Raw genomic sequence first — 27942 nt, forward strand, 5'->3', positions numbered from 1 at the left:
GTGGTACCAGTAAAATCCCTGATTTAATTTAATTTAACACCAACTCAGTTTTACTTTCTATTTTTATTCCATAGCCAAATTGACCACGTTTCTCCTTATTGTTTGCACTCTTGGAAGTCTCTCCTATCACTCTGCAAAACCCAGCAGGGTCCATCGAAGGCTTTTTTTTCCCCATGTTTCTCCAGTTGCCCCAGAAAGGCAAAGCCTGAAATTTCCAGGTTTAGTTCCAGATCTTTCTGAAAACCTTCCCCCTGCAAGCTGACCATGCGCCTTTGTTAAGCGAGTGCAATAATTAACCGAGGAAGAATCGAAATCAAGTTGTTTCTGACTCTTTCTCCACAAGGAAATGCAGAATGAAAGTGTGTTTGGAGAAAAATTTTGGGAATTTTCATCGGTGTTAAGTCAAAAAGAGGGTAAGTTCTTTCGGTCTAATTTCCATGCTTTTCAGGCAAAAAATCCTTATGCAAATTCTGGATGCAGAAGAGCTGCCTCATAAGGGCTTTGCTGCAGCTGGCCAATCCTGGGCTGCATTGTCAATCCCTCATTTGAATATGTCCATTTTATGAGAGCCATGGCTCTGGTGGGACACCTTTGCAGGGAGGAGCACTGAATCTGAAGGAGACCCCATGGCTGCAGCCACCAAGAGACGAGGAAAAACCTCAAGGAGGAGGAAGCAGAAAGTCCAGCAGATGAAGCCTCTGCTTAAGTGGAGAAGGCCTCCAGCTCAGGTTGGACGATGGAAACCAGCTCTGAAGGGATTAAGCGGCTGGTTCAAGAAAGGATCCTGCAAGAGGTACATCTCCAGGTTGCTGAGCCAGCTGCCACCACCAACCAGGCGCATGTCGGTGAAGGCAAAGAGGCTGATGAACATCTCCATGGGCGTCCTTTGCAAAGGGTTGGTCACCGAGGCAGACCGCCAGAGGAGGCAACGCCGGGGGTCCTTCATTGGTACCTTGGAGTTGCAGGCTGCCGTGGATAAGGTTACGAAAGGGTGAAGGTGGAGTGTGTTTTGCCTCCTCCATCCCCAGTGGATCTTCTTGCACGAACTGAATCACAAGAGCCTGTCCTCTCACCATGGATATCTTTCCTTGTCTCCCTCTTTGCATGCCTGGGAGAAGAAGAAAGGAGGAGAAAAAAGAATAAACTCAGTCTTTTTCACCCGCCTGATTCGGTATCATTCCTGTAAAGACGACCACGAAACCTGGCGTCCCACCACTACCCCCGCACCCACATGCCCATGCAGGAGATAATTTGGCAGGCAGCTCCTGGACGAGAGCATCTTCAGCATCCTCCCCACATAAGACTACATTAATCGGTCACCCGTGATGCTGGTGGGAGACCACCAAAGTCTATCTTGACCTCTTTGAAGACCCTCTCCATGCAGCTGGGAGCTGAGACCTCAGCACCTGCAGGGAAAGACCGTTCCCCATCAGGAGATGCCATCCTCATCTCAGACTCTACCAAATGTCTGGAGAGGCTGGAGATCCACTGGGGAGGTTTGCCATGGTTAGAAACAGAGCGATGGCCTCTGAGTCATACTTAAACTTACATTTGTCTTGGCTTGGTACTGAGTAGGAGAAATGATGTTTTCTGCCCCTGATTCTCTTTATTTATAAGGTTGCACTTATGGGTTTGGTGTGTTAGTTTGCCAAGGTTCAGGGAGATGGGTGGGTACCATACCAAAGCCCAGTGTTGTCTGGAGCTCCCTAGCCATGTCCTCCAGACAAAGGCCAATGACCTTACAGCTCGAATGCAAAAAAACCCAATGTTAAAACAGGAGTAGGTGAGGCTGCAAGGCCAGCCCGCAGCTCAGCAGGGCAGTGAAATGGCTGCTTACCTTGCCGTGGCCGGAGGTCAAATAGCCCCAGGTGTCTGTGCAGCTCTGGGACACCCGAGTAGATGAGTTTGGCCAATGAGGCCAACACTTTGGGCCCATCTGAAGAAGGATCAGTGACCTCCCGTGGGCGTTTTCACCCTCCCAGCTCAGGATTTCCCCCTATGAGATCCAAAGTGATGTGGAGTAGGAGGAGGAGACCAACCCCAGTGGCCTCTGGCCCCTGAGCTTGCTCCTTGCTGGCTGCTGGAGCCCTTTTGGGGATCCTGAGGCTCAGGGGCTTCCTCCTGCCCCAGCCTGGAGATAAAAAGAGGCTGTGGGGTTTGTGTGCCTGGACTCCCCATGGGTACAGACACAGATATCACAACCAGTATTTATCACACCACCTTTTATTCCTGAAGCTGTTATCACTACTAGCAGATCACCAGAGGAGAGGGGAACACCAGATGGGAGATGAAACAGCCCTTGGGCTCCTTGTATCACATGTCTTAGTGTGGGGAGACTTCGGAGCAGCGAGGAAAAACAAAGGTCCTTTTTGTTGTTGTGTTTGGGCAAGGTGGGAGCAGGAGATACCTTGTCCTAATTTGACTGGGAAGAACGAGGAGTGTTTTTTCTCTCCTCCAGCGGAGTAGGAGGAACCTCACCCAGAGTTGGTGTTTTCTGTTGATGGTGGCCACGCTTGGTCCCTATACTTCCCTTCATACCTCTGGATACGCAGATCTTTCTTCCCTCTCCCACGTGTGCCAAGATAACCAGAGTCCTGGTTGACTTCCAGCCTCTGGAGAAGACCTCCTGGCTGGGCTGGCATCACTGGGCTTCACCACCATGGTATGGGAGCTGGAGCTGCTCATGCACGGAGCTGGTGCACCCCATGGCCATGGTGGAGCCGCCGGTGTGTGATGACGTTGGAGCTCTGGCTGAAGCTCTTCCCACACTCAGGGCAACGGTAGGGCTTCTCCCCAGTGTGCACCCGCCGGTGCTTGGTGAGGGACGAGTTGACGTTGAAGCCCTTCCCGCAATCCCCGCAGACATAGGGTCGCTCGCCGGTGTGGACCCGCTGGTGGGTGGTGAGATGAGCCCGTTGGCTGTACTGCCGCCCGCACTCCCCGCACCGAAATGGCTTCTCCCCAGTGTGCACGCGCCGGTGTCGCGCCAGGTTGGAGACCACTGCGAAGCTCTTGCCACACACACGACAGAGGAAGGGCGTCTCCCCGGTGTGGCTGCGCTGGTGGGTGAGGAGGTAGGAGCTGGTGGTGAAGCCCTTGCCGCACTCAGAGCACTTGTAGCGCTTCTCCCGCTGGCCGGTGCTGCAGTGCCGGACGAGGTGGGGTCGGTCGCTGAAGCCCTTGCCGCAGTCGGTGCAGTTGTAGGGTCGCTCGCTGCTGTGTGTCCGTTGGTGAGCGATGAGCTTGGAGCTGATGGTGAAGCCCTTGCCGCAGTCAGCGCAGGTGTAGGGCCGCTCGCCACTGTGCAGCCGCTGGTGGGTGATGAGGTTGGAGCTGCCGCTGAAACGCTTCCCGCAGTCGGGACACTCATAGGGCTTCTCCCCAGTGTGGGTGCGGCGATGCTTGATGAGATCGGAGCTGACATTGAAGCTCTTCCCGCACTCCCGGCACGGGTACGGGCGCTCACCCGTGTGCAACCGGCGGTGGGTCACCAGGTGGGAACGTTGACTGCAACGCCGGCCGCAGTCGGGACACTTGTAGGGCTTCTCCCCGGTGTGGCTCCGCCGGTGGCGCACCAGGTTGGACACCACATTGAAGCTCTTGCCGCAGTCGGCGCACTGGTAGGGCTTCTCGCCCGTGTGGATGCGACGGTGTGTCACCAGCGCCGAGCTGTGCCCGAAACCCTTCCCGCAGTCAGGGCATTTGTAGGGCTTGTCCCCACCATGGCTCCGTTGGTGACGGAGCAAGTTGGAGAAGACCCCGAAGCTTTTCCCACAGTCAGGGCAGGGGTGCTGGGACCCCTGTCTCCAGGGATGGAAGCTCTTCTCACTGGTGGGATGAGGGATTGGTCTATCCCTGGGGCGAAGGCTATGGGGGAACAGCAATTCCCTGCGTGTCCCTGGTGTTTCCCTCCCAGGACAACCCTGGACCTCCTCTTGGCCTTTCTCTCGAGAGCTCTGGTGGATGTTGGCTGGCTCATGGTGCTGGGAGATGTCCTCCAGGCAGGTCTTGATGTCTGGGTCTGTGTGTGCGGTGCTGTCCCTCATCCCACTCACCATCCCATCCCCTGCAGAGGAAAGAGAAAGGGATCATGAAGAGTCAGTCCCTGGCTGGGATGGAAAAGGGAACCCACTAAGGAAGCAGAGTGGGGGGAAAGCCAAGAATGAAGAAAGCTCATGTGAGCTCCACCTTCAGCCCAGGCCCAAACACTGACCATTGGCCAGCTGGAGAAGCTTGGACTGAAGTTCAGCTTCAAACCCCAGCTCTTAAAACCCTCCGTAACCCAAAAGGAGAACTTCTGCCTTTGCTTCCCATGGACTGAGAGTTCCCCTCCAATGTGCATCTGGAGGCAACATCTCCCAAGGGACCAGGAGAGGTTCTGGGACCCCTCTCCTAGAAGATCCCAAGCTCAGAGTGGGTGTCTTAGGGCCTGGGTAGAAGTCGCAGGTGTTTTGGTTTTCTCCCAGATGCTTTCTGGGTTATTTAAGCCAGTTTCTCACTTGTGGAAGCGTTGTTAGAGAAGGGCTTTGCATCTGAGTCCTGGGGAGCTGGGGTCCACATCTTCTCCTCCAACTCCAGCCCAGAGGAGATCCTGTCAGGTTGAGGGTTGGCAGAGCTGGTTCCTGAGACACAGCAGAGGTCTGGGTTCATTTGAGGAGCTACTACGAGAAGATTTGGGGGCTTCTGCTGGAGAGAGGATGATGCAAGGGCTGGGCACAGCTGAGAAAGGTCTCTTTCCTTGTTCTCTTACATAGCATCTCCTTCTACCATGGCTGGAGAGAACGTGGGGCCAGATGGACCATTGGTCTGATGTGGTAGAGCATGCACTCCTCTGAAGAAGGTGGGGATGGAGGGTGCTATGGGTCCCCAATACGCGTCCCAAGGGGGAAGCACAATTGCCAGAAGCAATGGGGAAAGTCTCCTTCGCCTCCAAAGTCTAGAGGAGCATCCCCTGTGCCCACCCAACCCCAAGACTTAGCCCAGAAAGGAGGGAAGGCGAGTCCTTACCCAAAGAGGAGTCATTTCCAGCACTCTCCTGCATGGCTTCCCGGTACTGGGCCCGCTGGCCGGGATCGGTGAAGTACCAAGCCACCTCCTTGAAGGTCACCGGACACTGAAACAACAAGGATTTCCCAGCTCAGCGCCTGCCACCGTGGGTCAGCTCAGGCAGCAGGGAGGGGAGTCAAGGCTACGTTCAGCAGAGCTGCAGAAGAGCCAGAAAGGATGCTGGCAAGGATCAGAGATATCAAGGTATTGTTCCCCATGGGGTGTAGTTAAGCTGTGGAAAGTCTTGCTGCAGGACATCATGGATGCTAAAGGGCCACGTGGGCTCAGAAAGCAGCTGGGTAAGCTTATGGGGAAGGAAAAAAAGAAAGTGGAAAGCACTGAGGGTTGTTAAACACCCAGCAATGCCTGATGGGGATGATGGAGCTGAAGGAGCTCAAGCAGGCTGGGCTCAACCTCTCCACCCCATCCTCTGTGCCTTTTCCTGTCACTTGGAGACACAAAACCCCGTGCCCTGCTGTGACTTTCCACCTTCCCTGTGTTTCTGACACAGGGGAGCTCAGAGAAACCCTTATGGCAGCTTGCATCCAGGTTCAGCCTTGAAGCGTGCCCACCTCGGGCTCCATCCTCTGCTCCTCACCACCTCTCCTGCACCCTGACCGCAGCTGGTGTACGGGGACCATACAGAGCAGCTTGCTCAGCCCCGCCAGACCAGGCAGAAGGTACCTGGCACTGACATTTCAGGTCAGCTGAAATGCACTTGCCCACCCCAAAGGAGAGACTCTCCCTCACCTGTGCCGGCTCTGCTGTGGCCATGTCCTTCTCCGTCCCTCTCAGCAGCGATGGGGATGCTCTGCTGGAGCCTATGGAGGGAGAAGGAGGTGTTGAGCTGCTCCCCGGGGGGAAAAGCTTGGGAAAAAAAACTGGACAAATCTAGGCAGTGCCCTTTGCATGGGCATCTGTGCAAGGGAAGAAGCAGCCTACTTCATTCCTGGGAATTTTTTCCCCTCCGGACACAAGACAGGGCTCAGCCAGCCCTGGCCCAGCAGAGCTCAGTCTCGATGGACCTTTTCCACCTTCTTGGGAGCAGATCTGCTGCTCAGATCACCAGGGAAGAGCCAGGTCCTGGGAGCAGCTCTGGTCTCCCTGTGCCCTCTTGTGGCGCAAGCCCGTGCACGGGGATGGGGCAAGGGCAGGGACTGGTGCTCCCTCCCTCTCTGCTCCTTGCGCTGGTCCCAGCACAGGGACTGGGGCCGGACTGGGAGGGCAGGAAAGCTCGCGTGGGTCTCTCCCTCCTGCCCTGTTCCCATCACCTGGAGTCTCTGGCTCAGGATTTGGTGCAGACAGAGCCTCGGGGCAGAGGGCTGTTGCATGCCTCGATGGGCCTGGGGATGCAGGCAGGGCTCTGCCTGCCCCACGCCGGCACCCGCTGCCACAGCCCCTGCTTGGAGCACACCCAGTATTCCTGGAGAGCCCCCTTCTCCCCTCCGCCTTCAGTATCCAGCTGATCCAGCCCCTTCCTGTGTCCTCCCATACCCAGCCGAGCTGCAACACTCCCGGAGCCACCTGGGCTGCGTGGTGGCCCCCAGCACCAGGGCTTGGTCCCCTGATCTCTTGGGGACATCTGTCCATTGCCACCAGCCAAGGATCGATGGAGCAGGGAGAGAGGATCAGGGAGGCTGCAGAAATCGGCTCCGCTCCCTCCTTCGGCGGGGAGGCAGGGGTTAAATGCCTGTGCATTAGGGAGGGCAGGATTTAGGGAGAATTCCCCATCCTTGCGCTCTTTCCAAAGCAAATTAAAAGAAAATTATTGCTTCCCCTCCGCTCCCAGCTTTTCCCAGCCAGGGAGGGATTAAACCACCACCAAAACCCCTGCACCCACCGTAGAGAAAAGCGGCTGCGTGGTTTCAAATCTCCTGGGCTTTCCCGGAGGCAGAAATCCAGGCTCCTCTCTCACTCCCCTGCTGCATTTCTTTATCTTCTTGTTCGCAGAGTTGTGTTTTCCTTGGCTTTCGTGATCTCCTCTTCCAGCAACAAGGAGGGATAACTTGGTAAGTGGAAATTTCTCTCCTTCCCACCCGCGAGCACATGACTCCTGAGCCTGGAGCTTTGGGGGGGAAACAACATGTTTTCACCAGCCACGTGATGAAAACACGATTTGGGCCACTTTTCCAGGTGGAAAACCTAATTTCTTGCTTGCACAGTTCCCATCCCTGATGCTGATCGGGCAACCAGCCCGGTGTCCCCCTCTCCCGCCTGGGGGATGCCCTGTTGCCCCAGAGAGACCCCCATCACCTTCCCCCGCTTCCCCATGGTTGCAATACTCAAATATCCCCGCCGCTGCTGTCACGAACGCCCTGGCAGAGTTTCTAGCAAGGCTGGGGCTCTCCAAAACTGCTGGGTAAAAGGGAAGAGCATGGGGACGATGCGGGTGACGGGCAGGACCGTAGAGGGGTCCCATGTGCCCCCCGCGGGTGCCGGGGAGCCTGCGGGGAGGGTTGGGATGGGGGGGAAGCCGGGGTTGGGTTACCTCTAGAGGGCTCTGGGTAAACACTGCTGCCGAGGAGCCTGTTCTTGGCATCTCCTCTCTCCCGGATACCGGCTTGGGCTTCCGGAGCAAAGCCATGCCCGGCGTCGCCTCCATTGTGCCCTGCTGTCGGGAGGCTCGGTGGTCCTCGGGGTACGAGGGGGGGTCTGCGCATCCCCCCCTCCTTGCAGCCTCAGCCTGGGAAGGGGGGCCGCTTCTCCCAGGGAAAGCCCTGCGGTGGCAGCTCCAGGCTTGGCCGACAACGAGTCCTGAGCCAGGGACTCCAGGTAACGGGGAAGAAACCCGGGGCAGGGATGCGACCCTGCTCTGCAGCGGGTCCTGAGCCGCGTCAGGGCTGGAGCTTGCAGGATCCGGCTCTTGGGGGTGTTCCCAGGAGCAGCGGCTCCTTTGGGGAGAGGACGGTGGCTAAGCAGGATGGAGAGGGAGCCCAGGCTCCCCGGGGATGGAGCACACAGCCCAGCTCCTGGGACGCGTCCCCCAATGCCCCGTCACCCTGGGAGGGCTGACTCCCAGTGAGACGAGGACTGGGGGAACTGGGATGTTGGAGGGAGGAGCACGAACATTGCTGTGGGATGTGGTCTGCCAGAAAGATAGGGGGAAACAGGGACTTTCCTGTCCCCCATCCCCGAGCTGCTCCGTGGAGCCTCAGGCTTAGTCCTGGATGGAGGGACTGTCCGTGTGCTGCAACCCAGGGAGAAAAACCCCCAACATTTCTCGAGGCATCCCCAGAAAAAAGCATCAAAACCCAAGCAAGAAGCACTACACGGGGGATTTCCTCCCTTTCAAGGGAGTTTTCTTCCCCACAGGGGATTTTGAGGAGCCCTGAGAGAGGAAAAGAGGGAGAAACCCTCGTTCTCCTGGCTGCCTGTGCCTCCCCACACCATGGAGCCGTGGGTGATGCTGGACCCGCGGCAGAAGGCCCTGTACCGGGACGTGATGCAGGAGAGCTATGAAACACTGATGTCCCTTGGTAAGCAAACACAAAAAAATCCTCTTTCCTTCTTGAACATCCTCCCCTTTTTTCCTTGCTCTTTTTTTTCCTGTCTCTGGCAGGGAAGTAAAGGGATTGCGAGCGGGATGGGAAGAGGGAGGGAAGAATCCAGGCAAGTTTTGAGGGGGATTTCCCCAAATCCCAACCCTCTCCTCAAATTTTGTGCAGGAAAATGTTATTGATCTCTCCGCATTTTTTTTTAATTGGAAATATGGGTAATGGGGTACGCTTGGCATTTCCACATTCCCAGTTCAAACTGGGATCAGCTCTCCCATCGCGTCTCTCTTCCTTCTCTCTGGGAGCCCAGGTTTTTTAGGGGAGTCCCATTCCTGCTCCATCGATTTAAATACCACACCCTGCTCCGGTCGAGGCCACGCTCTCCCCTTTTTCTCCTTTTTCCATCTCCCCAGCAGCACAGGGGCTGGTGAGTGAAAAAGCAGTGGAGGAAGGAGCGGCAGAGGAGAGCTGCGAGGAGCTCGAAGCGCGCTCGTCCCGCAGCCCGGAGAGGGAGAAGACCCTCGGCTCGAACAGGCGGAAAACAAAGCGCCCGGATAAAGCTGTGCCACACGGTGCTGCCAAGATGCCCAAAGCCACAGCGGTCCCCAAACTGGACTGTGCCAAACCCCTTCGCGGGGCAGCCAGCAAGGGACCGGCACGGGAGCGGCCGTTCGGCTGCACCGACTGCGGCAAGTGCTTCCCGTGGGCTTCGCACTTGGAGCGGCACCGGCGGGTGCACACCGGCGAGCGGCCTTTCGGCTGCCCTGAGTGCGGTGAGACTTACAGCCAGAGCTCCCACCTCCTCCAGCATCGCCGTACCCACGCCAGTGACCGGCCACACAAGTGCGGCGACTGCGGCAAGCGCTTTGCTGGCGCCGCCGAGCTGGCGGCACACGGTCGGGGCCACGCTGCTGAGAAACCCCACAAGTGCAGCGACTGCGGCAAGGGCTTCGTTTGGGCATCCCACCTCGCCCGGCATCGGCGGGTGCACACCGGTGAGAAGCCCTACCGCTGTGCCGAATGCGGCGAAGCCTTCAGCCAAGGCTCGCACCTCGCCAAGCACCGCCGCAGCCACACCGGCGAGCGGCCCCACCGCTGCCCGGCTTGCGGCAAGACCTTTTGCCAGAGCTCCGACCTGGCCCGTCACCGTCGCACCCACCTGGGCAAGAAAGCCCTGCGCTGCGGCGACTGCGGCAAGCTTTTCCGAGCTGGGCCGGCGTTGGCACGGCATCAGCGGTGTCACCGGCGGGAGCGTGCCCACCGTTGCGCTGATTGTGGGAAAGGCTTCGTCTGGGCGTCCCACCTGGAACGGCACCGGCGGGTGCATACGGGTGAACGCCCCTTTCCCTGCGGCAGCTGCGGCGAGCGCTTCGCCCAAAAAGCCCACCTCCTCCAGCACCGCAAAACTCACTCCCCTGACCGGCCCTACAAATGCGGCGACTGCGGCAAACGTTTCGGCGAGGCTCCCCCCTTCCTCGCCCATCAGCGGGGCCACGCTGCCCAGAAGAGCTACACCTGCGGTGAGTGCGGCAAGGGCTTCGCTTGGGCGTCCCACCTCGAGCGGCATCGTCGCGTCCACACCGGCGAGAAGCCCTACGAGTGCCCCGAGTGCGGCGAAGCCTTCAGCCAGAGCTCCCACCTCACCAAACACCGCCGTAGCCACCTCCCCAAGGCCGCTTTCCCCCTCGCCCCCCAAGCGCTGCCCCCTTCCAGGACCCGGCTGGTGGGCGAGAAGCCCCACAGCACCGCGGGGCTGGTGAAGCCACCAGGAGCTCGCGGCGGCGAGGAGCCCTGAAGGACCGAGCCCCCCCCCCATCGGTGCGAGGACCGTGCCCAAAGGAAAACTCAGCTTGGGGACAAATCCACGGACACCAAGTGACATTTAAGGGGCGGAGGGTGGCACCGGGATGGGTGACGGGGCTGCTCCAGTGAGGCATCAGGGTGGGATTTATCCTTCCTGATGTCTCCTAGCAGCGATGGGTGAACAGTGCCTGCACCCTGCCGCGAAGGGGACGCCGGGAAGGGACGTCTCGGGGGAGAGGGACCCTCCTCCCGAGGGAAACGGTGCTCTTCTCCACCGGGAAAGGATGGGGGTAACCCGGGGCTGGTTCTTGTGCCAAAATACGGTGTCATTTGTGCCTGCTCCTTGCTGCCCGCAGGCTGGAGAAGGGGACGCCGCGAGACGCCGAGGGTGCAGCGGGCTCGGCGGTGGGAGGTGCCGGCATGGGGCGAGGAATAAAAAGGGAGCCCCGTGCCCCGCAGCCGCCTGTGTCTGGCTCTCCTTGTGCACCAGCCCTGGGCTCCGTCGCTTTTCCCTGCTCCTGGTAGGAAACCCCGCGAGCATCTTCTCCCTCTCCAAAGACAAAAACACTCTGAGACAGGCAGAGAAGGTTTGGGTTTTGGTTTTTTTTTTTTTTTTTGCTGAACTACCTTCTACTTTATTACCTGCTAACCCGAGCCGAGGAAACCCGGCCTCTCCACCCTTGCCAAATTCCCGGCTCGGCGTGCATTCCAAACCGCCCCCGGCACAACCCAAACAGCATTTGGGGCGTCCCAGCGAAGAAGCAGCAGAGCTGGTGACTGATTGTAGGTCCCCATGGCTCCTTTCCGAGCTGTTTGCCCCCAAAAGCCCCCTGCGGAAGGGGATTCCCTGGGTGATTTTACCGATGGGTCCCCTCCCATACACCCAAGCTGTGTTGCTCCCCTTCTGCCCCCCCCACAACAGTGGGGCAGAGGATGAGGAGGGTTATAGGGAGAAGTATCGTCTCCCCACCGTGCTAAATTATCACCCAGCCCTCCCCAAATCCACCCCCAGCCTCCCCCATCCCTCCTCTCCTGGTCTCCCCCCAAAGCCCCTACGCTGGTTGCTACCCCCTGGCACGCACCGCTCGCCCTCCCCGTGCCCCCTCCCCACAACCACTTCACCCCCCCTTCCCCATCCTGACCCCCACCCCGGGGTATCCTGGGCCCCCCCAGCTGCTGCAACAGCCCTTTCCTACCCTGTGCTGGGGAGGGGGACACAGGCCGGCCTCCCACCTCGGCCGTGGGGCGTCCCCAACGGCGGAGGGTGGCTCTGAGCACCCCCCCGGTCCCCACGGCCCCACCTCAGGAGCTGGGGGGAGGCAGGGAAGCCCAGGGCTCCTGGGGGGCAGAGGCATCGCTTTGCAGGGTGTCCCCCTCCCCAGGCCTCCATGCCATGGTGGGGGGCAGGAGAGCCTTGGCAGCCCAGCCCCTGGGGGCTGCAGAGGAGGAAGAGGAGGAGGAAGGCACAGGGTGCTGCTGGAAAACGGAGCTGGGCTCTTCTGGCCAGAGCTCGGAGGGGGTGGGCGTCCCCCCTCGCCTCTCGCCCTCCCACCATGCAGGTGGCAGCAAGGAGAGGGGGCTGCGGCCCCCGGTGCCGGTGCCAGCGGCATGCAGTCGCTGGTGAGCTGCCAGGGCCGTGCCGAGGCCGAAGGCTTTGCCACATTCGGGACAGACGTGCCGCTTCTCCGGGCCGCCCTGCATGTGGGCACGCTGGTGCCGGTTGCGGTGGGAGCTGCGGCCGAAGCATTTGCCGCAGTGGGCGCAGGAGAAAGGTTTCTCGCCGGTGTGGGTGAGCCGGTGACGGTCATAGTGGGAGCTCCAGGCAAAGCCTTTGCCGCAGATGCCACACTGGTAGGGTTTCTCGCCTCGGTGAAGCCGCCGGTGCCGCTCCAAGCTGGCCGGCGTGCTAAAACCCTTGCCACACTCAGGGCAAGCGTGGGGCCGGCCCGGCTGGGCGGCATGGGTGCGGCGATGAGCCAGCAAGGTGGAGCTGACGGCGAAGCTCTTCCCACACTCGCCGCAGCGGTAGGGCCGCTCGCCGGTGTGTACCCGGCGGTGCCGTTCCAGGTGGGAGCTGACGGCAAACGCCCGCCCGCACTCCCCGCAGCGGAAGGGCTTCTCCCCGGTGTGGATGCGGCGATGGCGCTCCAGGTGCGAGACCCAACCGAAACTCTTCCCGCACGCTCCGCATGGGTAGGGTTTGCCACCTCCTCCAGCACCGGCTTCCTCGGTGGCTGTTGGCATGGCTTTGTCAGCGGTGCCAGCTTGCTGCTGCCGAGCGTGAGTGCGCCGGTGCTTAGCCAGGGCTGAGCCCCAACGGAAGCAGCGTTTGCAATCCGGGCAGGGATACGGCCGCTCGCCGGTGTGGACGCGTTGGTGTTTGAGGAGGTTGGAGCTCTGGCTGAAGCATTTGCCACACTGCTCGCAGCGGTAGGGCCGTGGGGGGCTGCCAGTGGGTTCGGCACCGGCTGGTGGTGTCTGGGTGCCCTTGTGCTTGAAGCGCTGGGGGTCCGTCTGGTGGTTGAGGCGCTTGCCGCAGTCGGCGCATTTCTGGGGGGGTGGCGGGGGCTCTTCCTCCGCCTCCCCGTCCTCCTCATCCTCGGAGGCAGCAGCAGCAGCGTGGGTGCGCATGTGGCGGTCAAGGTGGGAGCTCCAGGCAAAGGCTCGCCCGCATTCGGCACACTGGAAGGGCTTCTCGCCAGTGTGGATGCGCCGATGCCGCTCGAGGTGGGAGCTCCAGGCGAAGGCTTTCCCGCACACCCCACACTCGTAGGGTTTCCCCCCCAGGTGGCTCTTCTGGTGCCGGTCAAGGGACCCCGGATCGGCGAAGCTGCGGCCGCACTGGGGGCAGCGGTTGGGTTTCTCCCCACTGGGCGCGTGGGTACGCTGGTGGGTGAGCAAGGAGGAGCTGACGCTGAAGCGGCGCCCGCAGTCGGGGCAGGCGTAGGGCCGCTCACCTGTATGGACCCGCTGATGGATGGTGAGGTCCGAGCGTTGGATGAAGCACTTGCCACAGTCAGGGCATTCGTGGGGGCGGTCGCCACTGTGGATCTTTTGGTGCTTCACCAGGGCTGACTTGTGGCTGAAGCTCTTCCCGCACTCACCGCACGTGTTGCTGGGTTGGCTCTCGCCCGGGCGCGTGGCCGTCTCCCCCGGTCCCCCGCTCCTGCCTGCCTTCGCCCCGGCCTCGGTGGGGCTCGAGGGATGCTCCTCGCCCACAGGTTTCACCACTTCAGGCTCTTTCTCAGCAGCTTCTTCTCGAGGGGGTTCCTGCTCCGCTCCTGCTCCGTCCTCTGTGGGGCACAAAGAGACACAACCCAGGCAGGAGACATCGTCTCTCCCGGGGCTGGGAAGACGGGGAGGTGATAGGAAAAGGAGAGCAAGGAGGGATTTCCTCCTCCTTTTTTATTTCACACACTCTTCCAGGTAAGCACCTCTAGCAGAGGCATCTCTGATCCCCATCGCTCCTCTCTGCCACCAACATGGACACGGTAATTAATCCACCACCACCTCCACTGCACCTTTGTGGACCACTCCAGAAATGCGGCTGTCTAGGAAGGGAGTCCAGCATTTCCATTTTGGCCAGGACATCCCTCTGGCATTACAGTCTCTTCTCCCCAGCATCTTTCTTCCGTGCCATGGCCAAACCAGGGCTTGCGGCCTGGGGTATGGTGGCAGCCGTTACGGTGGGGTTTTTTCCCATTTTGGGGAGAGCTCGGGGGGGGGGGGGAGCCCTCCACACTTGCAGGAGCCGAACCCAGGCTTTTTCCCCACTGTGGTCGAGGCACGATCGGAGGCTCACCTGCGGCTGGGGTGTCCCTGGGCACGTGGAGATCCAGAGCTGTAGGTTCAGCCCCATGGTCCAAGCGGGACAGCAGATCAGGCTTGGAAACGGGGAATTCTGGAAAAGAGAGGGGGGATGAGCAACACAGGTCAGGAGGGTCTGCCTTCCCCAGCAGCCCCCTGACCCCAGCACCCCTTCCATGAAGATGTGAGGATCCAGCAAGCCAGAACCTCCGTCCACCCCAAATTTTCTGCTGTGGGAGGGGTAGGCTCCTCACCCAGCGCCATCAGCGTCTCGTAGCTCTCCTGCATCACGTCACGATACAGCGCTCTCTGTCGCGGGTCCAGCAGCACGTACGGCTCCATGGCTAGTGCCACCAGACCCCCTGAAAGAAGGAGGTAACTCCCCGTAAGCAGAGCCTGGTGTCCCCTCTGCAAGGAGGACGTAACCCCCCACAAGCAGAGCCCAGCGTGCAAGCCATCGCCAGCCATCATCCTACAGATTTGCATGCATCAGTTAGACCCTTCATGCAAAACCCTCTGTTTTATTAACCTGTGGATTCTCTAATAATCTAATAGATTATTATTCTCTAATAAGATAATAGAAAGGCTAAGCTGAATCATAAAACAGGGATAAGGCATGGGGACAGGCAGCTAATAAAAACCTCCATCCTTTACCCCGCCAAGTATTTTCCCAAATCCTGCAGGAACTTTATACCCTCTACCTCTGTCAAATCTGGCTGAACAATTATTTTTTTTTTTCCTGAAGTTAATGGGGAGGAGGAAGCAGAAGGGGAAAACAGAAATGCAGGCAGCACGATTCCTTTAAAAAAAGTGAAAAAAAGAGATAAAACCCAGCCCACGAAGAACATGTTTCTGTAACCTGCAGACAACATTTAGCTGAGAGATCCTTACCCTAAAATTCATTTTCACCCAGATTTTATCGAACAGCTAATTCCTACTGCACGAAACCCTGGGTGCTCATCCACAGCATCCTTCACCTTCCCAGAAACTTCTGTCCCAAATTTTCCAGACCCCCCTTCAAAAAACCCCACAGCAATCGCTCCTCCTTCTCAAAGAGGATAAATCACCCAGTTATTTTTCTACACAAATCTCCAGTGCTCAGAGCCTGTGCTCGGGGGAAAACATGAGTTTTCCCAGCTGTAGGAAGAGGGTTTGGTGCTCTCCTTTGCAAAAATCATTTAAAAGCAAATTACCACCGCTCCCCCAACCCTTTCCTCATCCTCCTCTGTGAGCAGCGGGTGTATTAGGATCCCAATGTGTGGGTTGATTTTTTTTTTTTTTTCCTAGCAGCAGCTCTGTTACGGCTGCGGTAGACGGAGGAGGTAGGTTGGGAAAAGGGGGATTTGCAGAAGGTTGTTGCCGACTTACTGATGCCAGGAATAAAAGGGCAATTTCAAGCACGGATCGCAGATCCCTCCTGCAATTTTTGCCTTTTTTTTTTTTTTTCCTTTGAAGCCCCCACCAGCATCTCAGCCTGCTTCATTTATTCCCCGGTAGTTTGCCATCCTGCTAAAAAAATAAAAATAAAGGGGTCAACACCGCACGCCCTCGCAGACACCTCCGCTCCCAGCCCCCCAGCAGCCCATCCAAAAATGAAACCCACCCACCCAAATGAAGCGAGGGGGGAAGGACGGACGCCTGCAGAAAGACAACAGGGCTGGGTTTTTCGTGTTTTGGGGTTTTTTTTTAATTATTCCCCCCCCCTCCCCAGGGATGGAGAGCATCCAGGCACCGAGTTTAAGCCTGGTGTATGTGCGGGCAGCCTGGGGAGCAGAGCCGGAGGGGACGGGAGGAGAGAGGAAGGGAAGGATGGAGGGGGAAAGGAAGGGGATGAAGAAAAAAAAAGGAGCCATTTTCCGCTCCCTCTCCGCATCCAAAGACCGAACCTCCCCATTACCTGCAGTCTCCGGCTTGGGAGGTGCTGTCGGCAAAGCCCGGAGATGCCCCCCCCACCACTTTTTCCCCCCAGAAAGCCCCTTTTTCCCCAAAAAAATGGGGCAGAGGGGCAGCGAGGGGCTGTGTGTGTGTGTGTGTCCCCGGGGATGCGAGGGCCACGGGGAGCAGGTCAGCACGGTGCGGTGGCCACAGCGTGACCGGGGAAGCCCGGTCCCTCTGATATCCCGAGCAATAAGAGTTAAAAAAAAAGGGGGGGGGGGAAGGAAGGAAGGAATTAAAAAAAAAAAAAAGAGGAAAGAAAAAAGAGAGGGGAGAAAAGAGCTCTGCACAATAGCCAGGGCCCTCTGGCGGCAATAGCGACGGCGTCCCTGGGCGGAAATTAAAAAAAAAAAATACCTTGCAAAGTGAAAAATGCTCACCGGTCTCCCAGTGAGGTGTTTTTTCCTCGAAATGTGGAAAAAAAGAACAGTTTTAGGGTTCGCCTGCCCCTCTGTGGGGACAGGGATGTGCTCCCGGGAGACATATTCCTCACAGAGGGCTGCAGCGGTGGAGCTCCTTGCTGCCGGCCGGAAGCATGACCCCATAAATTTATTGGTGATAAACCCATTAGGGACCACTTTGGGGCCAAAAATCCTAAATTTGGAGCCAGAGAAGAGTATTGGGGGATGTTTTAGCGAGGCTGGACTGAAGGGACCGGGCTGCTGGGCCACACAAATCCTCCCATTGCGGCATCTGTCCCGATTCTTCACAGTGGAGAAAGGGTCTGGTTTTGGGGGTAAAAGGAAGGGTTTCTGTCAATGGGGGTGGCTGCCTGCACGTTGGGGATGTCAGGCCAGTGCCAAATGCTTTTGGGCCACTTTTGAGCACGGCCAAAAAGTGTTTAAGAGCCCCATGAGGAGCCTGGGGCTCACAGATGCCTCAGAAATGGCCCCGTCCCCCCCTGCGCCACAGCAGCTCTTTTGGGGTGCTTTGCCCTCTGACAGGGCCCGTCGCCATGGCAACGCTGGCTGGCTGCCCTCACCCAAGATGGACCCCCAGGCTTCATCCCCTAGGGGCCATCTTGAGCAGGGCTGTCCTGGCAGCAAGGGGAAGGCCGCGGCCATCTCACCCCCCTTGCCCCGACCGCCCCACGCTGAGGAGGAGGCCACAGCCATCTTCCCTCTTGCCCTGTCTGAGGGCAAGGCGGCCATTTTGGAAGAGGGCAGGGGGCCGCCATTTTGGAAGCGGGCGCGGGCCGCCATTTTGGAAGTGGGCGCCTCCCCTCTGAGGTGATCCCAAGCCGCAGGCCCTGAATTAACGGTTTTTCACTCCAATTTCTGCCCTCCACAACTCAATAGTAATGTCTCCCGCAAATATTTCCTCCCCAAAGCAAATTTCACCAGAGACAGTGAGGAAAACTTAAAGAAAAGCAGAGAAATCATGGCATTGTGTCCTCCATCTGCCTGATGCTTCTCCTGCAGCAAGAGGGACACTGCTGGTAGGGACTGTAAATCTGGGGAAGGGCTATTGCGTAGGTGCAGGGAGGTTTGGGGTTATTTTTCCCTGAATTCAGGTTCCTGGAGCTGATCTGTAATACTCGTGGTGACACGGTGGAGAAGCTGATGCAGAGGAGAGGCCGAAGCTGTGAAAACCACCCCAAAAAAATCCTCTCTCCCACCTTCACGCCAGAAACCCCCAGTTCAGTGACCACCACCCCTGAAAATGGATTTCTGAAGGAAATAAATGTCCACAGGAAGCTCCTCCAACTTCTTTTTAGCAATATTTAATCCTTTACGCTGGAAAACCCGGTGATGGGCGAGCGAGGCCGGGGCAAAAATGTGCCCCTTTCCACAAAATGCACTAATTTTGAGGCAAAATGGGCTGCCTTGAGGATCTGCTGCGACCCAGCTCCAAACCCGCCTAGCATCTCCTTTTGTTAACAAAAAAATGGTTTAAAAATGATAAAAAGCAAAGCCAGGCAAACCACCCACTAGCTGCTTAGCACTTAAGGCTTAGCACCGCTAAGGCTTAATTATGATCATGAAGCTGCGATTTAGATAAATTAAATGCTGCAGGGGTTGTTGGGGTGGGTTTTGAGCACCCACATCCACCCCCTGAGATGCTCCCTGCACCCTGGTGCCTTTGGCACCCCAACCCCGGCACCTTGCTGGCATTGGGGTGAATTAACCTGATTTAGGGGCACCCCCAGAAATGTTCCTTCGCTCCGGCCTGGTGGTGAAAACCAAGGGGAAAAGCATGAAAAAAGGGAAGATGTTTCAGCAGGGTAGGGACAGCCCCAACTGTTAGAAGAATAATTAAGACAAATTAAAATAGATTGCCCCCATTCAGCCCAACGAAGACACTTTGTTGTCAAAACTTGAGACATTAAGACAGTAATTTTTTGCTATTATTAATATGTGATTTAATAGTATCCGTTTAGAGACAGGCTGAGGAGATGTGGATAAATTAACGCGTATTTCAAGTTTACTTTCAGGGAACTTTTGGGATTATGGAGCTCTGTGGATATAGGGATGCTCCGTGGGGCTGCTGCCTACCATGGGGCACCTCGGGGAGAGCCGATGCCCCACGGCAGGTCCCGGGGATGCTCCGTGGGGTTGGTACCCCAATACCGGGGGGGGGTGCCCAGGTAAGGGGGGACCCTGGCCCTGATCCCCCAACATCCTATAGGCACTGATGCATCTCCTATAAGGAGCCAGACATCCAGGCTTCCCCCCCCCCCCACTGCCCCAGCAACCTACAGGGACGCAGACCTCCCCCCTGGCACACTATAGGCGTTCTCCCCCCACCCCAATAACCTATCAGAGCCCCCCCCAGCACCCTATAGGCACCGATGCATCCACCCCCCCCCAACATCCTATAAGCACCCAGACATCCGGGCTCCCCCAGCGCCCCATAGGGACACACACCCCTCCCAGCACCCTATAGGCACCGATGCATCCACAGCACACACCCCCCAACATCTTATAGGGACCCAAATATTCGGGCTCCCCCAGCACCCTATAGGGACACCCCCTCTTCTCCCTATAGCCCCCCCCCACCCCCGGCCTGCGGGCCCCGCCCCCGCAAGGCCGCGCATGCGCAGTCCGCCTCCCCGCGGGGAAAGACGCAGGCGTCCAGGCGCTCTCTCCCGCCCTGCGCAGGCGCGGCCACGCCCCCTCGCATCGCGCAGGCGCGGCCCCGCCCCTCCCGCCCGGCAGACGGGCGGCGGAGCGGCGCGGAGCGGATCGCGGAGCCCAGCGCAGCCGGGGAGTCGGGATGGAGGCGCCGCCCGCTCCCCCCGCCGTACCGCCCGCTCCCTGCAGCGCGGCCCGCAGCCTGCAGGACGAGTTGACGTGTCCGGTGTGCTTGGAGTACTTCAACGACCCGGTGCTGGTGGCCGAGTGCGGTCATAACTTCTGCCGCGCCTGCGTGACCCAGTGCTGGGAGGACTCGGCGCGGCGACTCTGCTGCCCTCAGTGCCGGGAGCCGGTGCCGCAACGGCTTTTCCGCCCTAACCGTTCTCTTGGTAACATCGTCCACATCGTCCGCCAGCTGGGGCTGCCGCCGGGCCCCGCTGAACCGCCGCCGGGGCCTCCCGCTCCCGCCCCGCCTCTGCCCGCTGCCGCTCCGCCCGGCCCGCCGGGGCCGCCGCGCTGCCCCCGCCACGGCGAACCGTTGCGGCTCTACTGCGTGCAGGATCGCCGCGCCGTCTGCGTCGTCTGTCACCTTTCCCGGGAGCACCGCACTCACACTGTGCTGCCCGCCGAGGAGGCGGCCCACGCCGCAGAGGTCAGTGGCGGGGGAGGGGGGGGACGGCGGTGCACCGGGCCCACGTGGTGGGCGTGGTAGGGATGTCCTGGGGGGGCAGGGACCTGAGGAACGCATACCGAATGCGTAAGGACCCCCCCGGTTTGGGGGGGTGCAGTAGGATCCTCCTCCCGGGGGCGGCAGTGCACTGGGAGCCCACGTCGGGTGTGGTAGGGGACCCCCCCGGGAGGAATAATACTGGGAGGCCCCCCCCCCCCCCCCCGTGATATTGGGATGCAATGAAGATATCCCCCGGGGAGCTCTTCTCGGGTGCAGGAGACCACCCCCAAGGATGGGGGATGCAATAAGGACCCTTTCTGTGAAAGAAGAGTACCAGGGACACCCCCTACCCCGAACTGGGGATGTAATAACGACACCCCACGGGGGTGGGAGTACACCAGGGAACCCCCTCCCCACAGGAGGCATTGCACCTTCGGTGCATAGGGGACACCGCCCCCCCCCCCCCTTTGTACCCACTGCCCCCAGGGTGTAAGGTGCAATCGGGAACACCCCCATGATGTGTACTCCCCCGTTCATATGTACCTGGGGTGCAGTAGGGATAGTGGGACCCCCTTCAGGGTGTGGGGTGCAGTATGGGGCCCCACTGGGGAGCCCCTTCCAGGGTGGGTGCTTCTCCATGCAGTGGAGCAGGATGTGGGGTGCAATAGGGACTCAAATCCCCCCCAAACAGGGGCACCCTGGCGTGGGGGCTGACCTCATGCAGTAGGGCAGGATGGGGGAATGTCCTCAGTGCAAAATGGAGCTGGATTTAACTGGAATGATACTGGGAGAGGGCTGTCGGCCAGTTTGGTCTCCTGTGTGAAATGACACTGAGCTGGTAGGGAATCCCTGGGGTCGCCTTTGTGTGGGTGTGAGTGTGCAAAATACCATCAGGCACCCCAAAATCCTCAGCTCCCACTTCACTGGGGAGAAATGCTCTGGAGTGAGCATGGAGCCTGGCTCCTGGGGGTGGAGGGGCTTTTTTTTTTTAGCACCAAGCACAATCTGGGGCTAAAGTGGAGCAGGAATCCCCCAGGAGTGACTTTTTCCCCATCAAAAAAAAAAAAAAAAACAGCACAGGGCGGTTGAGCAACGTGACGCAGAGCGAATACGGAGCCCAGCCTCTGGCAGCGTTCGATCTCTGCTGAAACCACCATGGCGATGAAGGGGAGACCCACACATTGTGGTGCGGGGGACTCCCTGGTGGAAATAGTTATTAATAATAATTAAGAGGCATGTGAGTGTGGTGGCCTGACCCTGAGCAGCCGGGCCTCGTTTCTTTGGTGAGGTGGAGGAAAACCAAGATGCCGGACGGGGAGCGGATGTTTACTGCGCAGCAGCAGCTGGAGGAGGAGGAGGGTGGCACCGGTGCAGCCGGGGCGATCACGGTGGATCGGGGAAGGGGATTGTGTGATCGTTAACCACTGCACGTTAATTCTTGCAATTATCAGTGTCGAGGCAGGCGGCACCCAAAGGCTTTTATACTGAATTTTGTACTGAAATTGCTGCGGGTGCCCAGTTGCGCCATCCTTGCCATCTTCAGTGGCCATGGTAGCTCTTAGTGGGAAGCTGGAGCTCAAGTTGGCATCATCCCCCACCCCCAAATTTGGGATCTTGTCCTTTTTTAGGACCGCAACGTCTTTAGGCAGGTCCGCCATTGAATGCTGCTCAGGCTGTTCCTGTCTTGGGTTTTTTTTCCCTCGTTAATCTGTTTTTACGCGTTTTTAACAACCAGTTGTTGCCCCTTGGGGCCTGCTTGCAACCCGTGCCCCTGTTTTTCCAATCTTTGCTTCTGTCTCATGCTTAAATTCTGCATTATCGTGAGGCATGTGGTAGGAAGTACCGGTTTGCACAGCAGGTTAACAACAGCAAAATCTCTCTAGCTTTGTGTTTTATTGATAAAGATCTGTCATTACTTGCTCCCAAAAGCCCTGCTGCTTTTTGTTTAGTGCTGCTAAGAGCCTCTGCGTCTTCCTCGGAGGTCAAATGACTTAAACGAGGACAGGCCCACAGTTTCCAGTAATAAGCTGTTAATAAACTTAACGAGCAGCCTGGAGGCGGGTGGCCCCTCCATCTCGGTGGGGTTCAGGCAGATGTCAGGGTGCCTCGGCCACTCTCTCTGGCTCGTGGCAGGGCTGGGATGTGAAAGCTGATCCCGAGAGGCACTGAGGCGGAAGGGTTTTTCACGTGGGTGGGACTTGGTGGTTTGCATTTGCAGCTGCGCTCTTACAGGGACCTAAAAATTCGCTCTAATTTTTTTTTTTTCTTTTTGCCTTGCTGCCCTTTCTTCCTCCTCCTGTACCTGGCTCTGAACTGCTCAGACTGTTTTGGGCTGGTTGGGGAAAATTTTTGGGCTTCTTGGCATACCCAGAACTAAGGGTTGAGGATAACAGGGCAGGGGAGGACATGGTGCAGTGATGGCCTCACCTCAGTTTGGGTTCGTGATGTTCACCAGCTGCAAAAAAAAAAAAAGTTTGAAATTTGGCCAGTTTTAGCAGTAGTGCTGGAGAGAATCCCCCGCCATCCCTTTCCTCCGTATTCCTGATCCCAAATAGGAAGGATTCCCAACAGATCTCCTCTTTCTCCTTCCAGGAGGTGCCACAGGAGCATTTGAGCTCCCTGAGGAAAGGGCGCGAAGAAGCCAAGGCTGAGAGGGAGAGGCAGAGCGAAGACTTGCTGGTGAGTGCCTTGGAATGGAGGTTTCCCTGAAACCCCGCTGGCCGCGGGGATGTCTGTCTCACGTGGGTTTCCCCTCTGGGTTTTGCAGAAGCAGACAGAAGTGGAGAGGCAGAAGATTGTGGCTGAGTGCAAGGAGCTCCGGGGTTTCCTGGAGGAGAAGGAACAGCTCTTGCTGTCCCGTCTGGAGGAGCTAGACAGAGACATCGTCAAGAGGAGAGATGAGAGCGTCTCCCGGCTCTCTGAGGAGATTGCCCAGCTCGATAAGCTGCTGGGTGAGCAGGGAGGAGAGAATGGCCCAGGAAACCAGTCTGGGCAGGTGAGGCTCTTGGGATGTGTCCTCCCAGCCCGGAGGTTACGGTATAGCAGGGTGTAAAACCCAGGAGAGCTTGAGGTTGGGATCCCTGGGGACAAAAATCCATTTACAGGGACCGCAGGGTGCTGACATGCTCTGCTGGGGAGCAGCTTGGGTCCATTAACTCTGTGCTGGAGCTGGCCCAAGTCAGGGGTTTTGACTTGCTGCCAGACTGCTGGGCTGCTTTTTCAGGTGGGAACCCAAATTTTAGTACAGCTTTTGGGGGTAAAATTGGCCCTTGTAGTAGTGAAGCTGCTTGGGCTCCCTTTGATACCAAGAACTAAGAAATACCCAAACGAATCTCCCAAACCTTTTTTGTTTGTGTCACTCCATTGTCGCTGTGAGCCCTGAATCCTCGTGGTTCTGGCAGCTTGATGCCAATCATGATTTTTCTTAATTTCTTTAAAAAAGCAGCATGGCTTCCCCCCCCCCCCCCTAGAAAAGAAAAGGGAAAAAAAAAAACCAAACCCAGAATTACAAACTAATTCTGCCATCTCTGTGAGTCCAGTTGCGCTCTGCTTTGGAAACAGCTGCTGAGAGCTGATCCCCTTAGCAGAGCAGCCATGGGGCCAATTTTGGGGAGGATTTTGGAGGCTGTGAGGTAGAAGAGAGACTCGAACTTACTAACTTCTTGGTTTTTTTACTCTCCAGGGTGTTGCCCCGGCTGGAAGCAGGTGAGTGAACCTGAGCCCTTGTTGGGTTAACTGGGAGGCTCACACTGGAGGCAGAGCTGGTGTTGCGAGGGCGTACGCCCTGTCCGGCATCCCCCCCCCCCCGCCTGCCTTGTAGTTCTCACCCACAGCCGGGTGTTACCTTTGAGGCAAAACCAAACCTTCGTGACGGGGATTTTGCGGTAGGTGGGTTGTGGGAGGGTTTGAGCGTCCTTCCAGAGGAAACTGCAGAGTAACTCGGTTGGTGAGGGACCATATCCACACCATCAGGACCAGTATCAAAAGCTGGATCAGGCTGCCCAGGGCTGAGCCCCAGCCAAGGCGTGGAGATCCCCCCACATCTCTCTCTCAGTGGCCTCCTGTGTGCCTCGTACTGGGTAGTCCCAAACTGGACCCAGTCCTCAGATGTGGCCTCACGAGAATAATCCAACACCAGACCTCTTCAGTACCAGGGCAGGTTTCTTACCTGCTTCTAGTTTGGAGATTTATTTTTTTTTTCCAGAGGGAACCTAATACTTATTTCTCCTCCCCAGCTTTGAGAGCTGGATGTTTTGCAAGCCGGAGGCTGGCTTCACAGAGCTGGAGAAGAAACTCAAGAGCTTTTCCCAGAAGAGTGCAGTGCTGAAAGAGGTCTTGCTGGAATTCAAGGGTGAGCGCTGAAAAAGGTTTTCTTTAAAAGTTGGTGCCTCCTAACCCCTACGTTTAATTCAACTTAAAAGATGATTTGGTTTGAGCTGTGCTCTTGTTTCTCCCTTGGACTTCTTGGGAGAACTCTTTATTGTTTGAGCATCTGCTCATCAAAAATAAAAAGCCCTGCTTGCTTGAAAAGCAGCGTATTTCCCTTGGATTTCTGCGTGGAAGTCTGACGTGGCCATACGCGGTCGTTCCCAAGCAGTGGTGTTTGGTGGCTTGCCATAACATGGGGAGTGAGGTCTCGTGTGCCTAGGCAGTCCCCGGGGACTCCCCGTGCACAAAGGGATCTAAATTTCTCTTTTTTCTTCCCTCAGAGAACCTCCGGTTCGAGCTGGAGAATGACACAGGTGAGCACAGTTTGGTTTTGGGGGTCTGACCTTCATTTTTGCAAGGCTTAATTTGGGAATTTCAGCTTCCCCTGTGGGTATCTCAGTGGTAAGACCTTCAAGCAAGCCTTAGAGGTTAGGAGAGGAGAAAATTATTGGTGCTGGGAAGGGAAGGGGGGGGGGGGATGATCCAGCTGCTGGGAGAGTCCACAAAAGGCACAGCCCTTGAATTTGTTAGGAAACTGTGGGGTTAAGAGGGCTCTCCAGAAGCTGATCTGCTCTACCTGGAGCGAGGAGACCTTTGGCCCCGCTGGCGGGTGTTGATTTAGCTCAGAGATGGACCTTGCTACCTTCACGTTTGCTGCTGGTAGTTCAGGGAGGTTGCTGGGCTCTCTCTCCTTGGCTGGGTGCAGGATAGACCCGTCTTGCTTTCAGCAGTCTCCGATATTCAGTCGTTTTCAGGCTGTGCAGCCCTAGTTCCTGACAATCCTCTGAGGACAAGAGCAGCCCTTAAACATGAGGATATTTGTGCTCGTTCCTCTCTGGCACTTGGCAGTGACTGAAAAAAAAAAAGTTATTTCTGCCCAGAAATTTCTATTTCAGAGCAAGGAGGTGTCTTGGATGGGGCAGGCTGGTGGGTTTGCAGCAGAGATCTGGCTGTTTCTCTGCTTTAATTAGAAAGTGGAGCCTGATCTCTGTTCCCCTGCGGCTCTTCGCACTTCGGGTGCTTAAAGCTTTTGGAGGCGACTTGCCTGGTGCCATCCTCATCTGGTTTGGGGCAGAGACACTGAATCCCCTTGGAGGATAGCTCTGACGAGGGTGGGAGGAGGGTCCTTCACTTGCAGATGTTCAAGTCCATGTTTCCCTCTTCCCAGGTGATCTCTCTCTGGACCCAGACACTGCCAACCCCTACCTGGTGCTGTCGGAGGACAAGAGGAGCGTGCGGCTCAGGAGTGCTCCCCAGGAGCTGCCGGCAAACCCCAAGAGATTCGATTACTCCTTCTGTGTGCTGGCGGCAGAGGGTTTCATAGCTGGGAGGCATTACTGGGAGGTGGAGGTGGGAGATGGAGAGAGCTGGGTCCTGGGGGCGGCCCGTGAGTCGGTGCGGAGGAAGGAGAAAATCGACTTTGCTCCAGAGGAGGGGATCTGGGCGGTGGGGTTGAACTGGAAGGGGAAGAATTGGGATCAGTATCAGGCTTTCACCTCCCCGGAGACGCCTCTGTCCCTGTGCGAGAGGCCCAGGAAGATTGGGGTGTACCTGGACTACGAAGGCGGGTGGGTGGCGTTTTACAACGCTGATAACATGGCTCCCATCTTCACCTTCACGGCCGCTTTCACCGAAAAGATCTTTCCTTTCTTCTGGCTGTTCTATGTGGGCTCCTCGCTCTCCCTTTGCAATTGACCCGTCCAGTTTCTTTAACCCTCCCCAAGGTGACCTGCAAGTAGTGCCCGATCCTGTCCCCTTTTTCCCCTTGCTTTCAGACAAAGGACCCCGAAATTCATGATTGTCCCTTGTTCGGCTTTGGGGTTAACTTTTTCTTGTTGCATTTAAAAGTTTTGGGTCTCTTTTACCCTGAAAACCTTCCTCTGGGGCATCAACCATTGAGGGTGGCTGCTTAAATAGCCTCTGCGTGGGGTTATTTCCCCCCCTCTGGCCTGCTGTATAAGCAACCCCGTATATTTTTTTTCTGTTTTGTTTGAAGTTGGCTGCCCCATGTAAACAGGGATGTAACCAGGGAGAAAAGCTACCTTAGGGATTTATCGCATCCTGCATTGATCCGTAGCCAAAGCTGCCTGCTTTTGTGCACCCCGGGAAGCTCTCGAGGGCTAGAAAACCTGCGTGAGGAGGAGAGGTACTGTACCCAACCCCTGATTTGTGAGACCGTTGCTCTGCAGGTCACCTTTTAGCTTTCCTCCCCACCCCATCCTTGCTTTCCTTTCCTCCTTGGGAAAGGCCCGAACCCGTCTTTCGCTGCCGCTAGCGCTAAGAGAGCAAAACCCTGCGATCTCCCTCGCCGCTTCCCCCCCCCGTTAACGCTGAGCATCCGTAGGGCCGGAGTAGAGCCGAGCGCTGGGAGCCGCAGCCCCGGGGATTGAGGCAGTGTGAGCTGGGGGGGGGGTAAAGGGGAGATGGATGATTTTGGGTCAACCCAAAAACCGGCAGGGGTGTAGCTGGAGGGAGAGCCGTGGACGTGCCGCAAACCTAGAGTCTCTCGGGCGCGCTCGGCATCGCAGATTTTTGGGGTTGGCTTTGTGGATGTGGGTAGCTCCCGATGGAAACCCAGGCTGTGTCGTGGGGAAGGAGGGGGAAGCCTTGTTTTAGGTGTGATCTCGCGCGTGCTTATAAACCCCTGCCCGCCCTCGTGTGATCCCGCGATGCTGTTATGTCTCTTTGCCCTGTCACTCTGTTTAGTGGGGAAATAAAAGTTGCTGTGCAAAAAAAAAAAAAAAAAACCCTAAAAAATAACAATCTGATGTTTGTCTGCGCGGGCTGCGGAAGGAAAAGCCGCTTTCTGGGGACAGGTTTGGTCCTGCAGCGATGCTACTGCTGCTGAGCCACCCTCTCCTCTGAGGTGAACAGAGCTGGGGACACCTCTCCTTGTCCCCAACCCTGTCGGGGGGCTGGGCAGAGTTTTGGGGTCTCTGCAGAAGGTCTGAGGGTGGGATGGGTTCACCCAGCAAGGGGTGCAGCTGAGGAGGGCTGAGCAATCCCCCCTAACCCCACTAGTCAAGAAACACCCCAAACTTTGAGCCCCACAAAATGGCCCTGGCTCAGAGCCTCTGGCTACCTGTAATTTTAAATTAAATTTTAAATTTAAATTGACTTCTTTAAATGCCCGAAGAAGAAGGGTTTAAGACCTTCCCCACCCATGTAGATATATTTTAACTAACTCTTTAGTAAGAAAGCATGGAGGCAATACCTCTGTTTTCTTTGAAGGCTGCTAGAAAAGGGAAAGGAATAAAATAACATGTAAAGCCTTTAAAATAAACCCTTGGAGAGGCAGAATAAGGGGAGGGAGGGACCCTGACTCTGGGGGAGTGATGTTAGGGGCTTACATGGTAAAAGGGGGGGTCCTCCTTGCTCCCCATGGCCCTGCCAGTGCCCATAACCTGGCAGAATCAAGCCCTTTTTTGGGGTGAAAAAACCCCCCTTTTTGGGGGTGGGTGGAAGCCCTGCTGTGAGGGCACACAGCCCTTCTCCAGGCAAGCATCAACCACGTGTGCACGGGGAAGGAGCGGGTGGATGAGCGGTGCTGCTGCCCTGTGTTGTGCTGGGGGGAAATGGGGGTGCCCCTTCTGCCCCCCCCCCCCAGTCCAGGAAATCCCCCCCAGTTTCTGCTCTGAGAAGGAAAACATTGAGCAGCAGGAAAGCAGATGCCCCTGAGACG

At 57.3% G+C, this 27942-nt stretch overlaps 3 protein-coding genes across 7 annotated transcripts; 2 read left to right on the top strand and 1 right to left on the bottom strand.

The window, feature by feature from the left end:
• Positions 1–99: 99 nt before the first annotated feature.
• On the bottom strand, positions 100–16389 carry LOC142421371 (uncharacterized). 3 transcript variants are annotated; one of them, XM_075526039.1, is made up of 7 exons: positions 16048–16389; positions 15519–15659; positions 14405–14512; positions 14146–14244; positions 12041–13636; positions 2221–3718; positions 1084–1108 (listed from the first exon to the last, which is right to left on the bottom strand). In XM_075526039.1, the coding sequence occupies exons 3-6, from the start codon at positions 14490–14492 to the stop codon at positions 2682–2684; spliced, it is 2820 nt and encodes a 939-aa protein (XP_075382154.1). In that variant the 5' UTR covers positions 14493–14512; positions 15519–15659; positions 16048–16389; the 3' UTR covers positions 1084–1108; positions 2221–2681. The 3 variants fall into 3 exon arrangements, with proteins under 3 accessions (XP_075382153.1, XP_075382152.1, XP_075382154.1); XM_075526038.1 differs by lacking the exons at positions 12041–13636; positions 14146–14244; positions 14405–14512; positions 15519–15659; positions 16048–16389 and adding exons at positions 5008–5113; positions 5797–5867; positions 6887–7021 and having other exon boundaries at positions 100–1108; positions 2221–4066; XM_075526037.1 differs by lacking the exons at positions 12041–13636; positions 14146–14244; positions 14405–14512; positions 15519–15659; positions 16048–16389 and adding an exon at positions 4500–4757 and having other exon boundaries at positions 100–1108; positions 2221–4066.
• LOC142421374 (uncharacterized) lies at positions 6918–10800 on the top strand. Of its 3 annotated transcripts, none has more exons than XM_075526045.1 (3): positions 6918–7055; positions 8359–8522; positions 8954–10800. In XM_075526045.1, exons 2-3 carry the CDS (start codon positions 8435–8437, stop codon positions 10333–10335), a joined length of 1470 nt encoding a protein of 489 aa, XP_075382160.1. In that variant the 5' UTR covers positions 6918–7055; positions 8359–8434; the 3' UTR covers positions 10336–10800. The 3 variants fall into 3 exon arrangements, with proteins under 3 accessions (XP_075382160.1, XP_075382158.1, XP_075382161.1); XM_075526043.1 differs by lacking the exon at positions 6918–7055 and adding an exon at positions 7678–7818 and having other exon boundaries at positions 8954–10766; XM_075526046.1 differs by lacking the exon at positions 6918–7055 and adding an exon at positions 7678–7818 and having other exon boundaries at positions 8957–10761.
• Positions 16390–19215: 2826 nt separating the features above from the next.
• Positions 19216–26673, top strand: LOC142421372 (E3 ubiquitin-protein ligase TRIM7-like). The gene is made up of 7 exons (XM_075526040.1): positions 19216–19814; positions 22425–22511; positions 22600–22827; positions 23515–23537; positions 24068–24183; positions 24542–24574; positions 25429–26673. Exons 1-7 carry the CDS (start codon positions 19302–19304, stop codon positions 25953–25955), a joined length of 1527 nt encoding a protein of 508 aa, XP_075382155.1. The 5' UTR covers positions 19216–19301; the 3' UTR covers positions 25956–26673.
• Positions 26674–27942: the final 1269 nt, after the last annotated feature.

This window comes from Mycteria americana, chromosome 29 (assembly GCF_035582795.1).
Source record: "Mycteria americana isolate JAX WOST 10 ecotype Jacksonville Zoo and Gardens chromosome 29, USCA_MyAme_1.0, whole genome shotgun sequence".
Taxonomy (NCBI): domain Eukaryota; kingdom Metazoa; phylum Chordata; class Aves; order Ciconiiformes; family Ciconiidae; genus Mycteria; species Mycteria americana.

Bases quoted from the DNA above. Each gene is read 5' to 3' on its own strand.
- LOC142421374 (XM_075526045.1), top strand. From the start codon at position 8,435: ATGGAGCCGTGGGTGATGCTGGACCCGCGGCAGAAGGCCCTGTACCGG. The intron at 8,523-8,953 runs GTAAGCAAACAC...CCATCTCCCCAG, and splicing joins TGAAACACTGATGTCCCTTG to CAGCACAGGGGCTGGTGAGT.
- LOC142421372 (XM_075526040.1), top strand. From the start codon at position 19,302: ATGGAGGCGCCGCCCGCTCCCCCCGCCGTACCGCCCGCTCCCTGCAGC. The intron at 22,828-23,514 runs GTGAGGCTCTTG...TTTACTCTCCAG, and splicing joins CAGGAAACCAGTCTGGGCAG to GGTGTTGCCCCGGCTGGAAG. The intron at 24,575-25,428 runs GTGAGCACAGTT...CCCTCTTCCCAG, and splicing joins CGAGCTGGAGAATGACACAG to GTGATCTCTCTCTGGACCCA.
- LOC142421371 (XM_075526039.1), bottom strand. From the start codon at position 14,492: ATGGAGCCGTACGTGCTGCTGGACCCGCGACAGAGAGCGCTGTATCGT. The intron at 13,637-14,145 runs GTGAGCCTCCGA...TGTGCCCCACAG, and splicing joins CAGGGACACCCCAGCCGCAG to AGGACGGAGCAGGAGCGGAG. The intron at 3,719-12,040 runs AGGGCGGCCCGG...GGAGCCATGGTG, and splicing joins GCACCAGCGTGCCCACATGC to GGGACAAGCCCTACAAATGC.